This window comes from Nematolebias whitei, chromosome 3, assembly GCF_014905685.2.
Source record: "Nematolebias whitei isolate Nwh7 chromosome 3, NemWhi1, whole genome shotgun sequence".
NCBI classification, from domain to species: domain Eukaryota; kingdom Metazoa; phylum Chordata; class Actinopteri; order Cyprinodontiformes; family Rivulidae; genus Nematolebias; species Nematolebias whitei.
In genome coordinates this window covers 24,619,369-24,634,560 of record NC_056500.1, presented here as the reverse complement: position 1 = coordinate 24,634,560, position 15,192 = coordinate 24,619,369, and the positions used below count along the sequence as shown (strand labels likewise).

General features: G+C 41.0%; 2 protein-coding genes across 2 annotated transcripts in view; one reads left to right on the top strand and one right to left on the bottom strand.

Annotated features, from left to right (window-relative positions):
- lmnb2 (lamin B2) overlaps positions 1-3,968 on the bottom strand; it is a 16,352-nt gene extending 12,384 nt beyond the window's left edge. Inside the window, exons 1-3 of the mRNA XM_037698144.1 lie at positions 3,564-3,968; positions 2,256-2,392; positions 422-578 (exon numbers count right to left, since the gene is read on the bottom strand). Coding sequence (XP_037554072.1) covers positions 422-578; positions 2,256-2,392; positions 3,564-3,782 — 513 coding nt within the window. The 5' untranslated portion in view covers positions 3,783-3,968. The remainder of the gene's footprint in view (positions 1-421; positions 579-2,255; positions 2,393-3,563) is intronic.
- Positions 3,969-5,181: 1,213 nt separating this feature from the next.
- On the top strand, positions 5,182-14,104 carry uhmk1 (U2AF homology motif (UHM) kinase 1). Its single transcript, XM_037674718.1, has 10 exons — positions 5,182-5,578; positions 8,600-8,697; positions 9,297-9,306; positions 9,938-10,122; positions 10,195-10,386; positions 10,510-10,604; positions 12,882-12,958; positions 13,043-13,141; positions 13,724-13,812; positions 13,926-14,104. Exons 1-10 carry the CDS (start codon positions 5,293-5,295, stop codon positions 14,070-14,072), a joined length of 1,278 nt encoding a protein of 425 aa, XP_037530646.1. The 5' UTR covers positions 5,182-5,292; the 3' UTR covers positions 14,073-14,104.
- The last annotated feature ends 1,088 nt before the right edge of the window (positions 14,105-15,192 follow it).

Here is a 15,192-nt window from a genome sequence, read left to right as displayed (position 1 = left end):
GGTGGGGCGAGTGGGTCCAAATTAATTTAAAAAAATTAGATAATCAAAATAAAAATAGTTGATAGGAGGGGCCCTCTATTGATGTGTTTTCACATCTTTTCACTGCTGAACCCTGAAGAACAAACATCTAAATTAAATCAATTAAAGTTATCATAATAAAATATTTAGTAAAAATTCTGAAACATTTGATTTGGGATAACTTTTTAGTGATGAACCTGATCCTTATCGAATTAGACGTTTTAGATGTAAAGTTAGCATTTCTGTAAATCTGTTAGTGAGGTACATAAGGACACTTCTAAAGTGCACGGATCAAAGAATCTCTCATAATTAAAATGCCAGAAAGAAATGTGTTGTTAAAAGAATCGTTTCTAGCGAGTATTTTGTTCCTCAGTGTTGGAACAGATCAGCCTGTGGTGCCCACCTTGGCCAGCTGGCTCTTGATGTCAGCGAGCTCCGAGGTCAGCGAAGCGTTCTGACTCAGAGCTGTGGAAAGAGACGCTTCGCTCTTATTCAGCTGACCCTCCAAACCGCCGACTCTGGACAGAGCTGCAGCAAGATCGCCGTCCTTCTTCTTGACACTGCAGGACAAAAATAATCAGAATCTTAGTGCCAACGTCCGAGCTTCTCCAAGTGCTATCCGAGCAGTATTTTCTGATTATGTGTGCAATGTACTCATACTCATATGATGTCAGCTGGAGGGCTTTCAAAGCGAACGACAGTGACAAAAGTAAAGCAAAGAGATGCACCAATTTTTGTTTGGGAGGCTGATACTGGTTTTTGACTATGGTCCTACATTGCACCTATGATATGCAGAAAAAAAAAAAAAGAATACACATCCATTTGTTTTATTTACTCTGTGCAGGGTCGCAGTGAAGCTAGTGCCCATCTTCAGCAGTTTTTTTTTTTTCATTTTCTCTTTATTTATCCAGGTAGTCTCATTGAGCGACGAGAACTCATTTTCAAGAGAGACCTGTTTAGGGAGCAGATGGTGGGGGTTAAGGGCCTTGCTCAGGGGCCCAGGGTGGGGCAAATGAGGGTGGAGGGAGGTGTAGGTGTTTCACCTTTTCCACCCACATTTTGATGTTGACAGTACCGGGAGGTGAACCTGCGACTTTCTGATCACAAGCCCATCTTCTAACCTCTGCGCCACCACTCCCCCTTATTGTGTGAGATATCGGATGCATGCTGGACATGTCACCAGTCCTTCGTAGAAAGTAACGCACGGAGACAAATTATTCTGTTGTAATAACCAGAGCCCTGCTGCAGTCCTGTACTGCCACCGAGTTAATTTGTAAACATTTCTCTGATTGTGGTAGAGCAAACTTCAACTCTTGTTCTCTTCTTTCAACTCCTGTGGCTATTACACTTTTCAACTCCTCTCCTTTTCTACACATAGGAACATAAAATTAATCCTATATTATTTATTTATTTATTTTATTATATAAACACTTTAATGTTTCCGTCTGTACCTGACCTGTTTAGAACTTAATTGCTGATATTTTAATAGTCTCTATTTTTTTTTTATATCTTGTGTGATTCCTTGTGTATGTATGTTCCTCTGTACTGAAAACCTGGCACACAATTTCCTGCGGTATCAATAAAGTTCTATCTTATCTTCTTTAATCTGTATAAACTTTCACAAGAAGGCCGGTTCACAAGCCTTTTCCTCGACGCAGCTCTATTAAAGCAAGCTGCAACTTCATGCTCGGCAAGTGTTGAGACAAGGGATGAAAACAACACTTTCAACACAAGCAATTTAATAATCCATGTAAAAACCTGCAGGACTCTATAGAGTTCAAAGAATCAGCTAGAAAAGACAGTCTGGTGTGTCTTATTTTATCAGAAACTTTATAGATTTTTTTTCTTCATATTTTGGTTTTTATCGTATATTTTTAAAGATAAATCAAAATCAATCAAAATTAGCATCTATAATATCGTCCCACAGAAACAAACCGAGTGCGTCTCTTAATAGAACTCAGATGAAAGTGTTACGTATTCTCATCATTGTCCGTTTCTATACGATGAAGAAATTAGTTCTCTAAATTTAACCCATCACACGCGAGATACACGCAGGTGGAGCAGTGGGCAGCTATGTAAGTGCCCAGGGATTAGGTGTTTTGCTCAAGGACACCATGACACGTGGATACGGCAGGGAGTTGACCCCGTGACTTTCTGGTCCCAAGTCAGCTGACCTACCACTTCACCACAGTCACCCCTCGTTGAACTATATTTGACTCTTGGATACATCACTTCACCTGCGAGTAGCTTCCTCCAGGTCAGCTTGAGCCTTCCCCAGTTCAATTTGCAGCTTGGCTCGATCTTTAGCGGTATCATCCAAAACTCGGCGAGCATCAGCCAACTCTGCCTCATACAGAGCTTTGAGCCCACTAACCTAAAGAAAAAAATAAAACACAAACATGCATAGTTATTTACACTGAATTACAATTACAATAGAGAACATTTGTTCCTCCTGATATTTTCTATAAACACGATCTTCCGTTCTACAAGTTGTTGTTCTGTGGGTTGGAGGACTTGTTGACTATCATAGGGTCTGCTACTACCAGTCTCCTTACCAAACCTAGGAAATCATTAAGATTGAATCTGAGGAGCCTGTAATCATTTTGAACTCTAGGCTTCTGGGTCCCAGACATTTAGTACAAACTGGATTAATTTATTGTTGATATCACACCCAAGAGCAGCAGCATAGATCTGTTCGACAGACGAAGGAACACAGACAGGTTGCATAAATGCCAGTACATGTACTGGTATGTATATCCTAGATCATTGTATACAGTTTTATTGCTATTTTTGGGTGTAACTGGAACCTTGAGTACACAATTTCGTTCCACCTCATGTACCACATGATGCAAATGACAATAAAGTCACCTTGAGTAACATAAAAAGTCCATTAAAAGAAAAGATAGGGCAACTGATCAATTTATCTTGTAAAACAAACAAAACTGGCGGTATGTATCCAAAACTATTTGAGTTTTACACAAGATTTATTTATTTCGGCTGCTCCATTCTTCAGGGTCTCCATAGCAAACTCACACAAGACTTGGCGATTGTTTTTACCCCGGATGTCCTTCCTGACACACCCACACCACCGAGCTACCACAGCCCTCTGTGTGGAGCAGATGGTGGGGGTGAAGGGCCTTGCTCATGGGTTCAGGGTGACCCATTTCCACCCATATTTTGTTGTCACGGTCGGCGGGGGAATTTGAACTTGCCACCTTCTGATTATTTACAGGTTCGCTTTTTTTTTTTTCTAGTATGCACCACCTCTCCTCCTATAGTCCAAAAGAACGTAAATAGTTAAAACTTTTATTAGCCAGACTAATAAGTTGCTGTCTTAAAATGACTATTTCACTCAAAAAGTGATTAAAGCTTGTGTTTGATTTCAATGGTCATACATTACATTATGGGCGGCTCCACCTCAAAGCGGCTCTATTTAGGTTTAATATCAATTTGGTTGAATTATTTTCTTAAAGTGAGTTTGTGAACATCTGATCCACACGTGGCGGGAACGAGTGCAGAAACTTTTTTTGTTTTATTCCACCCACCTCTCTGGTCGTCACCTCCTCCTTTTCAGACACTTTGACCATCAGTCGGTCATTCTCCAGCTCCAATGACCGGACACGGTCAATGTACACGGCCAGTCTGTCGTTCAGATGCTGCAGGTCTTGCTTCTCCTGCAAGCGAGATATACGGGTCGGGGACAGGGGGGTAGAGGCCGCTGGCCGGCCCGCTGCTCGGCCTGGAGTAACGTTAGCAGTCGCCATAACGATTCCGTAAATAATCCCGAGTTAGCTTTAACAGCAGAAAACAAATAACTGATTATTTGTTTACACTTGGATGCAAAACCGGTTTCTTCCGAATCAACGCAAGAAGAGCAATCAATGAAGTATCTTCGCGCAGAGAAAGCTTAGTGTGAAGCAGATCCAAGATGGCTGACAACCGCGCCAAAACTGCAGTGCACTTCCGGCCTCGCAAGTGCTGATGGGAAAAAGGAGTGCCCGAAAGCACAACGGGTGTTTAGGGGTGTTGTTTATGTCAGCTCTGGTTTATGTCATGTGTCTAACCCAAAAACACAAATACTGTACTCCACCTCATCTCTCAGAATAAGTGTTGGGGATTAGTCTCAGCTACTACCACACTAAATTGTAGGTCAGTATCTGCAGAGTTGACTGACTTATTAGTGCTTTTTAAGGCCAGTTGGCTGTGGCAGCGATCTTGAATCCAGCCGACTAATCAGTTTCAGATGTACATTCAATGATAACTTTTCTGAAAGTTTCAATCTTTTTAGTGGTTAGATATATTTTGCTAACAAACAGGAACACCAACACACTGCCAAAATGGTTTAAGGACATGTCTGCTGTGTTGTTATATTAAAATTTGCAAGCTGAAGTTTTTCTTACCTGTATTTTTATTGGTGAGTTATATTAGTCTGTTTATTTATGCTTGATCTCAATTAGTGGCCTCGTTAATGTTCCTTATATTGTATTACATGGCAACATTCCTGCTCAATTTATTTGTGTGAAAACTGAGTCAGCATGGCATTTGAAACAAGAGAACTATAGAAACTGTCCAGTTTATGTTTCTCTTGCTTCAGTGAACCAGGCTGTGGATGGAGAAACCAGTGTAATTGTCTTCCTTGCCGGCAGAGGGCAGACGGTTAAAAAGCATTGTTTAGAAATAGTGTTGCCAAATGTGCAGCGGTTATCATATTTATACGATACTTGTAAGGTCAGATATTTTTTTTACAGTCCAAATATACGATAGTTGTGGCAGCTACGTGCATATAAAAGCGAGACATATGCACCCTCACTCACTCGGCACAAATTTTCGATTCAAAATACAGTTTTAAAAATCGACCGTACGGTATTTCGTTTTTTTATAACTTGGCAACCCGCATCTAAAACGGAAGTTATCTTTGTATCAACAACCAGAGTTTACCAAAGTCAGGGAATACTTAGCTAAAGTCTAAGATGACCATTTTTACTAACTCATAAGTTGTTTTAGTCGTTACATTTCCCGGTGCATTATGGGAGAAGCACCGTGTTTTGCACAGTGGAGGTGTATTGTTACTTTTTTCTCATCGCCGGTTAGTTTAAGCTAAGTCGGCTAGTCTGTGACAGCCTTGGCGGTGACATTACTTTATATTTAGTTTGAACCAGGTTGGGGATGTATCCTCAGTGTTTGTTGCCCGTCTTCGTGCTTTGTGAGGCGCCGATGATAAAGATGTCCCCGCTGCTCCTTCATCCTGCCACCGTCTAGCCGGCTCTCCTCTCGATGGCTCACTGCGGACACTCAGAGCCGAGCGCAAAGTTGCAGGCTCCAGACAGCGTCCTGCCGGACCGGAGCACCACCAGGCCCGTGCTGTTTGAGATCTTTGGAGAGATTTGGACCGTCCAGTCGCGGCTCGGCCAGGGAGTGTCGGCCTCGGTGTACCGGGTCAGCTCCGGCAGAGCCGCCACAGCCGCCGTGAAGGAGTTCCAGGCCGACTCTCAGGGTGGAGATTACGGCTTTCACAAAGAGAGGTCTGTGCTGGAGGACATCCAGGGACACAAAAACATTGGTAACTATATTATTGACTTCGTTCGAGCTGTTTCTCACTCATACAAAGACATAAAAATCTGCTTCTACTTAAATGCAACCACTGAGAGATGCTTCTGTGTTCTTTCAGAGTCTATTCTTGATCTCTGTTTATTCTTTTACTAGGTTTTTATATTCTGATTAAGTTCTTGTGTGTTGTAGAGGTGAATAAACAGTAGATGATGGTTAAATTCACAACCCGTATCACTGAAACTGTTGAGATGCCTTGTTTCTTACACGCATGTCTTTTCTAACACAGTCTCATCTGCCCTACATTGCAACATCAGCACCCTTTAGTGACAAGAAGTACGATCAGAACAAGAACAGAGCAGAACATAAATACATTCATTGTGTAGTCTTAAGAACGCATCTCCCCTCTTACCCATACAACCTGGGTCATTTTAGGCAAAAGTAGCATTTTCTCAGAAGAATTAGTGTTACCCTGATACAAAATAAAGTGTCTGCAAATTATATTTAACTATTCAGATGGCAGAAGTGCTATTTACAGCAAAAAAAAGTGATTTCATAAAGCAAAACGCAACTGAAATTGTTTTATCCTTTGTTCACATCATCCATTCGCTTTTTTTCCCCACTATCATTTTATAAACCAATTTATTTCATTGCATAGCCATTTGTCCATGTTGGTGCATGGCTTTCTTTTTGCAGAATAATTCATTTTCATGTCAGTTTTAGAGTTTCTTCCGTTGTATCAGTTTCTGGTGTTTCATTGGAGCAAAGCCAAAGTCGTGCTGCGTTCCATCTTTTCCCGACACTGAGTAAAGTGCTATGTGTTGTCACTATTGTATGTTTCCATACAATGGCGACTTTAGTTCTCTGCATTTAACCCATCACACGTGAGATACGCTCAGGTGGAGCAGCGGGTAGCTAATGTAAGTGCCCGGGGAGCAACTGGGGATTGAATGTCTTGCTCAGGGACACCACGACGTGTGAGAATGGCTGGGATTCAAACTGTGACTTTCTGGTCCCAAGTCGGCTGCCCTACCTCTACCCCATCTCGGCCCCTACACCCACCTCTCCACTGCCACCATTAGCACATATATTTTTGACAGTCTCCCCTTAAATTAAAAAAATGTTGTTTTTTTTTGTTATCAGTCAGTTTGATCGTGCTACATTTGAGTCTTTGGGTTCAGAGTGTGGAGGGGAATTTTAAAGTGTCTAATATTAAAGACGATTAAACTGCTGAGGGACAAGCTGACAGACAGAAAGCTGCTCAACACAATGTCGATGAGAATGTTGTATACCAATAATTCAGTGACTGCAGAAAAGGTAGAATTTTACATGTAAAGGTAAGATGAGGGAAGGTGGTGGCTGTTAAAATAAAACGCAGAAACTGAATGCTCAATTATTCTTAGAAATGATTTCTAGTTAAATTTAATTTTTGATACGATGGCTCCATGGGTCTCTGCTGTTATTTATTGAACAGAGGTTGTCTACTCCACAATGAGCTAAGGATTGGTGCTCACAGAGCTAAAGGTTTTTCCCTCTTTGTGACTTGTATAGAGCCTTTAGAGGCATCTCTTATTTCACAACACTTCTTTTCAGATTGTGTCTCTGTTGACATATCATTTGTCAGCCCAATAGGGGCTCTCAACGTTCTGTCAGTGCGTGTTGACTTCTGTAGGATGTTGTCCTCATCCAACCTCAAGGTTATTCAATGTTCTCTAAAGTTCAGTTTGAGATCCATTAATCTGAGTTACTTGGATCGTTGTCCCCCTCCACTCTTGGTGGGATTCATACTGCACTGTACACTAGTAGCACTTTGGTGGGTTCATCTGCTGTACAGTTGTCATCCAGTTGGCTGATTAGCATTCATCTTCTTCATATCTCTCATCTTGGGCAGTCCGTTATTAAAGCAACAGGCTGTCGCCATGGATTTTGTACAAGGTCAGCACACACATGATTCTTGTGGTGCTCATGCCTCATCAGGCACATTGCACTGTGCTGTGGCTATACCATGGTGGTCCTTTGATATGTGTGGCAGCAGCATGGCTATCCAAAATCTAATTGTTGTTTGAATTTAGCAGGTTTTTTTGGTCAATTCCATGCTGATCTAGACAGCAGGTATTATTGCTGGTTTGGCTTCAGTATCCTCAAGACCTTTGGCCATTATTGGATTTGACCAGTCTAGACTAAGAAGGTTTGGTTGCTTTGTAACCTTGGCTCTATGGGTAAAGAGGTTACCTCTCCAGGCAGGTTTCAACTGCTGGAGAACTGGTTTAGAATAAACTATCACAGGTTACACCTGCACACGTGCTTTATCAGTAACCTTTGGGAATGCTCTTGTTGGTTATGTTCTCTTTATGTGCTTTAATCACAGGTCTAGCCGGCAGCACGACAGCTCAGTGGTTAGCACTGTTGCCTCACAGCAAGAAGGTCCTGGGTTCAATCCCCGGTTGGACCTGGGGTCTTTCTGGGTGGAGTTTGCATGTTCTTCTCGTGCATGCGTGGGTTTTCTCCGGGTACTCCGGTTTCCTCCCACAGACCAAAAACATGCATGTTAGTCTGCCTTCAGGTCCAGGCCTCCCTTGTAAAAGAGATCTGTGATCTCAGTGGGATTTGTCTGGTTAAATAAAGGTTAATAAATAAATAAATAAATAAACCTGTTGATTCATGAAGGACTGAAACATTTCCCACATCCATGGTGTGTTAGGAGAGTTGAACTTTGAGTTCATGTTTTCATATTCAGCCTTAGCTTTAAGTCGGGGTCAGATCTTGGCTGATGACACTATCAGGGGAAGGGTTGCTTCTGTTGACATCTCCAGATTAATGGTGTGCCCCAAAAGTGTGAGAGCTTATAGTTTCTGGAGGCGTCTTGTCATCTCGTCGAAGGCAAGTATCCACCTTTGCCTCTCTCAACAGTTCTTGTGTGTATATTCTTGATGTTAATGCTCGTAATGTTTTGGTGTTTATGTTCTTGAACTTGTGTCCATTCTGTTTCTGTTCTTAGTAGTAATAGTTGTTTATGTTCTATTGATGTTCTCAGTAACACTTTACGGTGTGTTCACCAACCACAATTGTATGGGAGTGTCCACTTACTGCCTTCTGTTGGAGCTCTTGGACGTCAGCGTGTCCGACCTGCTGGTGAGGCGGACCACTGAGCTCCAAGGAGGGAGGTAAGATATGTCGCTGCTGAGCAGCACACAACAAAAGTTAAAGTTCCTGCCTTACTTTGTCTTTTACAAATTAGGACAAATAAACCAGAGAAGTTTGGGCTTCAATGTAAAATTAAATCTATCTGAAAAAGTTATGCGCTTCAGTCTGAATCCCTAAGAAGCAGGTCTACAAAAAAAATGGTTGTATTAAAATCTCTTGTTTTAAGTTCTATACATTTGGAGGAATGTGTCAAAATATGCACAGTACAGGATTTTAACAGGTTTTAAAGTTGGGAACGCAACCAGCTGAGGAAGGCAGTTAATTTTAGCTCTTTTAATAAAAGATGTCATCACAGAGATCATTTTGTTTTAGTTTGACTAAACCAAGAAAATCTTTGTTTACTGTGGATTTGCTGTTGTCCAGCTGCCCCTGTCTCTCTCACACCTGCTAATGATTGTTGACAGCACAAATGATGCCAGTTACAGAAAAATGAAGGAATGATTTAATAACCAAACATTAAGTTGCTTTCAAACATTACCTTGAATTATTTTAAATGGAAAAATCATGAGGAAAAATATCTGGAATAGTTGTATACACATTATATAAAAATGTTCATTATCTATGATCTGTTTAAAAAAAATAAAAATCAGATTTACTGCAATTATTTTTCTGAGTCTAATAATCTGAAGGCGATTAATTTTTGATTTCCAGAAACAGAAAGAGGAAAAATTAGTAACCTTGGTGATATTTAGTTAATTTTCTTGAAAAAGCTTGCAATTTTAAATACTTTTATTGTGAACAAACAATGTTTCAATCTAAGCAGAAATTAGGAAACAATATGTTTGACAGTACACTGAGGCTGATGGTACCAATTTTTTAGATTATCCAAGAAAATTCCCACAAATTTATTTTTCCTCTCGCAAAATGAGTAATATGCATCAGCTCCATGCAACTCTACATAGTGAGGCAATAAAATGAATGAATGGATTTTTGGTATTCTGTTAATTATAGTTCCTTAAGAGAAATCGATATTTGATAAATGTGTATTGTCAGGATTAGCTGTAAAATTCTTGACAATTTTTATCAACCCATTATTCGGTAACCGTACAACTTTAATTTCAGAGTTTTTCAAACTATTGGGAAGAAAATGCTTGTAATGTTTGCTGATGTTTGCATAAAAAGGAGAGGTTTTAATGACACATCCATAATTTGCTGTTTGTGGGCAGACCTCAGCAGGGCCACTCCATGTGGCTCGTCCAACACTGTGCCAGAGACATCCTGGAGGCTCTGTCCTTCCTTCACAGGGAAGGCTACGTCCATGCTGACCTCAAACCACGCAACATCCTCTGGAGTGCCGATGACGAGTGCTTCAAACTCATCGACTTTGGCCTCAGCTTCAAACAGGGAAACCAGGTTGGTGTTGATGTTGGACAAACTGGGACTGTCCTAACTGGGATTGTGATTATTTTAGTCTTTTTCTTTTAGGATGTTAAGTACATCCAGACTGACGGGTACCGTGCTCCCGAAGCCGAGCTTCAGAACAGCCTGGCCCAGGCTGGGGTAGAGGGAGAATTGGGTTGCACAGCTGCTGTGGATCTGTGGAGTCTAGGCGTGGTCCTGTTGGAGATGTTCTCAGGAGTCAAACTCAAAGACACTGTTTGCTTGAAAGAGTTGAAGGTATGACAGCACCCTCCCCAGAACCAGTAAGTTATTGAAAATACTTTAAAACAGTAAAAGACATTCTGTATAAAAGCCAGAAAATGTTCAGTCATGCAGATCTTCTGTGTTTCTGTGCTGTAGGAGAACAGCACTGCCGTTGTTGATCATATCTTCTCAAACAACAGTCTGCTGTGCCCCGCCATCCCAGTTTATCACCTCAGAGACCTTATTAAGAGGTAAACTCTCCTTTAGATTAGATTATTGGTGGTCCTGAACATACCCCCTCCTTGCAGTGACAGAAAAAGCAATGCACACCTCCCCCTACTAGGCATGGGGTGATAACCAGTTTCATAGTTTACCATGGTGTTAAAATTAATGTCATAACTACAAAACCTTTCCATCATGCAGTTCATATACAGTTGAAATGCATTTTAATATATATTATGTAGTTATTTTGCCCCCTCCAGGCACATGGAGAGACCAGCTGGTGTCCCCCTCACCAAACATTCCTCAGAGACTTCATTCAGCTGTGTTTAGTAAAGAAGGGGAATTCCCTAAACATTTATGCTCAATTAAAAAAGATGTCTGTAGGTTGTACATTTTATCCAGCATTAAACCGTCAGTCAGAGCTTGTCTGTCACATTTCTGGTTTCAATGTAACACTGTTTTAAAACACTTATAGCAAACTACACAATTTCAATATTTAACAGCTAACTACTGCAGGCTCTTTACAGAGGTTATTAATTAGCAAATTAATTACTGACAGCCTCTCAACATTACTTTTAAAAGAGCAGAACGCCCTTTTGAAAGCCCTGCGATGGGCGCAAGATGGTGCACAACTGGGAACTCTAATCGTGTTGGGGGGACTTGCTCACGTGAACAATGACCCTGAGTACACAATTTCGTTCCACCTCATGTACCACATGTGATGCGAATCGATAAAGAACCTTGACCTTGACAGCGTGACCTGGAGGAGTGTGACTGGGAGGAGCAGCCTGCCCTATCTGAACCCAAGTGGTGTTCAGTTACTGGGCTTGCGTTACTAATTATCATTAGTTATTGGACTAATGGTAGTTTATTCAGGTCAGCAGGACATCCTAAGTTCCATGAAAAAGAGTTGATTAATTGCACAGGTAACCCTCTACAGAAAGAAGAGGTAGCTCTGTCCCTTCATGAAAAGAGCATCAGTGTCATTTGTCATTTAATGTGACCCCCCCCCCCCCCCTTTAGTTGTACCACCTCAGTACCTTGTCCTTGTGGAGACTTGTTGGTGTTGAGGCGGAGGCAGCTCTTACTGCCCCAATCTATCCATAAACCACAGAACCAGACTTTGATTTAAACACAGGACATTATGACAGTAAGGCCTTGAACTGAACTGAATAGAAAATAATTGAATTGTGCATGGGCAGCAAGGTGGCGCAACTGGTAGAGCTGCTGCCTCTCAGCGAGCAGGTCCCTGGTTCAAATCCCGGTCCTGGGGCCTTTCTGGGTGGAGTTTGCATGTTCTCCCGTGCATGCGTGGGTTTTCTCCGGGTACTCCGGTTTCCTCCCACAGACCAAAATCATGCATGTTAGGCTGATTGGTAACTCTAAATTGTCCCTAGGTGCGAGTGAGAGAGTGAATGGTTGTTTGTCTCATTTGTCTCCATGTGGCCCTGTGATGGACTGGAGACCTGTCCAGGGTGTACCCCGCCCCTCGCACAGTGATTGCTGAACATGAGCACCGGCGACCCCCGTGACCCAAAATAGAAGAAGCGGGTAAAAGATAATTGATGGATGAATTGTGTCAGCTCTGTATCAGACCCCCCAGGTCAGGAATCGCTGTCATAGATCAGGGGTTCTCAAACTTTTTGGGTTCAGGGACCCATTTCAGGGGAGAAAGTTTCAGAGACCCCTCATAACCCTCATGTTTATTAAATAATTTTCTTCAATTTGTCTCTTTAATGCAATGGAAATATTTGCAACATAAATACTTAAGACCTTTTCTTTAATAGTATTAATACAATATTTATATTTTTAAACATGGCATTTTTCATTCAAGATGCACTTAATTAACAACAATTTTTATTTCAACTTCCTAAATTTACAGTTTTGAGAAAATTAACTGCATCAAAAAACATTTTAAAACTTTGCCTATTCACATAATGAATATAATAAATGTATTGGCACTTTTTCAAAGTATTACAGAAAACTCTTTACATAAAACTGAACAGAATCATAACAGCAGGAGTCATACCAAGTAACAGTGCTTCATTTGTAAACCAATCGATGCTGGAATGCAAACAGCAGGCAGGCCGGCGGGGGACTCTGGGGGTCCTCCCCCAGAAAATTTTGAATAAAATTGTGATTTCTTGCATTTTGGTATATTTTAATGGGTTGTTAAACATCTACGTGCTTGTAAAAAACATATATATATTTTTTGCGGACCCCCAATTTGAGAACCCCTGTCAAGAGAATATAATGAATACTGTGTCTCCAGTAATGTAAATTATTGACTGTGTGTTTGTGTGTAGCATGCTCCTTCATGATCCAAAACAAAGATGCACAGCTGACACTGCCCTGCTGAGTCCATTCTTCAGTATTCCCTTTGGTAGGTGTCAGCATCTGAGACGTTCACACATCTTGTGCAGCTGTCGTTTCACTGTACTCACCCACCTGAATGTACGTGTCACAGCGCCTCACGTTGAGGATCTGGTTCTGCTGCCTTCTCCTGTTCTCCGTTTGCTCAACTTGATTGACGACAGCCATTTGCACAACGACGAAGAGTATGACGGTAAAACGGACGTTTTGCTGTTGGTAACGTTTTTACTCATGTTTGTGTGTCTGTTACCAACGCATCTCATGAACCACAGAAAAGATTATATTGAAACGTGCAAATAATTAACTTTTGGATTCAAAATGGCTGCCACAACCAACTGACTTAGTAAAATTTACCTAAAATTTATTTGCTGAGACTGATCCCCAACACATATTCTAAGAGCTAACAAATTGTGCAAGATCTATGTTTAAACTGTTAATTATGTGCACTCAACTTTGTCTATCTGTTAGCAAAATATCTGATTTTAATGTTTTTAATGAAGCTTTTAGAAAATAATCATTGGGTGTGCATCCACAACTGATTGGCTATTAGTCAACCCAATTCAAGATGGCCACTGCAGCTATTTGACTTAGCCAACTCTAATTGTTCTAACTCAAACAAATCTAAACAAAGCTCAGGCATTATGCATTCCCTCAAAGACTGCTACGACTTTGATTTTGTTTACTTTTCGTAATATTCTCATATGGAAAGACTGTGGTTTTGTTTGTTTGTTTATTAATGTTAGTGCAGGTAAAAGTGTCTGATTGTTGTGCCCAGACATCCTGGAGGACATGAAAGAGGAGTGTCAGAAGTACGGCTCTGTAGTGTCTCTGCTTATCCCTAAAGAAAACCCAGGCAAAGGACAGGTAAGAGTTGTGTGCTGTGGCTCCACATGTGTTGGTCATCAGTCTACGCACCAATAAAACGAACAAGGAATATAAACAGAGACTTAATCTTCAGTTTATTCTGTTTTCACCAGGTGTTTGTGGAGTATGCCAACTCCAGTGACTCCAAAGAAGCTCAGCGTCTGCTGACGGGCCGCACGTTTGACGGAAAGTTTGTTGTTGCCACCTTCTACCCGCTGAGCGCCTATAAAAGAGGGTATCTGTACCAGACCGTGCAGTGAAGTCTGAAATCTCTGTCCACATAAAAAATGATGGCCCAAATGAAAGCAAACTTAAAACACAGCACTATATTTATCTTTGAACATTTGTACACCGCAGAGCACATTCTGCTTTTTTTTTGTTGTTCTTTTTTTTACTGTTCAAGCTTCCAGTTACTCTTTAAATTAGCCACAACCACACAGCTATATACCTGAAACTGGCAATATGCCATAAATATTGTGCATATTCAGGTATGATTGATTGCACAGTATGTCAAGTTCTCTCACTTTTTAGTACTCTACATCAGGGCTATTCAGCTGCAGGGTGACTTATGTCTGGCCCACTGATGACTTCGTTAATAAAAATAAAAAAATAAGCAATCTGAAAACATCTGTGAGAGATATCTTTAAACAATTTGAAATGACAAATATTTCAGTCAGAGAGGCAATCCTGTTATGTGTCCACCTCAATATTCAGCATCTTCACAAATATACCGAAGAACATTTAAGAAGAGCCCCCTTCCCACTGAAAGAAATGACTTACACAAGACCAGACCAGACAAGGCCAGGCCTCACCCTGACACATTGTTCCTCAGCGAGGCTACTCACTCTTAAACCACTCGTTGTTTTACCCCCTTATATGTACCAGGAACAACCTCCGCCTCCTGGTGTCAGTTTACAGCCACAAACAGACTTCAACATAAAAACTAAAGCAAACCTGAACAGGACGTTAACAAGAACAACCCATTTCCACACTCAAAAACATCAGAAACAGTCATCAGAAACAATGAAAATACCCAGAAACATCGTAAACAGTCAGAAACATCATAAAAACTTAGAAATATCGTAAGCACTCAGAAACATCGTAAATACTCATAAACATCGTAAATGGTCAAAAACAGTCAGAAACATAGTCAACACTCGGAAACATAGTCAACACTCGGAAACATTGTCAACACTCTGAAACATCGTCAACACTCGGAAACATCGTCAACACTCGGAAACATCGTCAACATTCGGAAACATCGTCAACACTCTGAAACATTGTCAACACTCGGAAACATTGTAAACACTCACAAACATTGCAAAAATTTGGCAACATTGTCAGCACTCGGAAACATCGTCAACACACGGAAACATCATA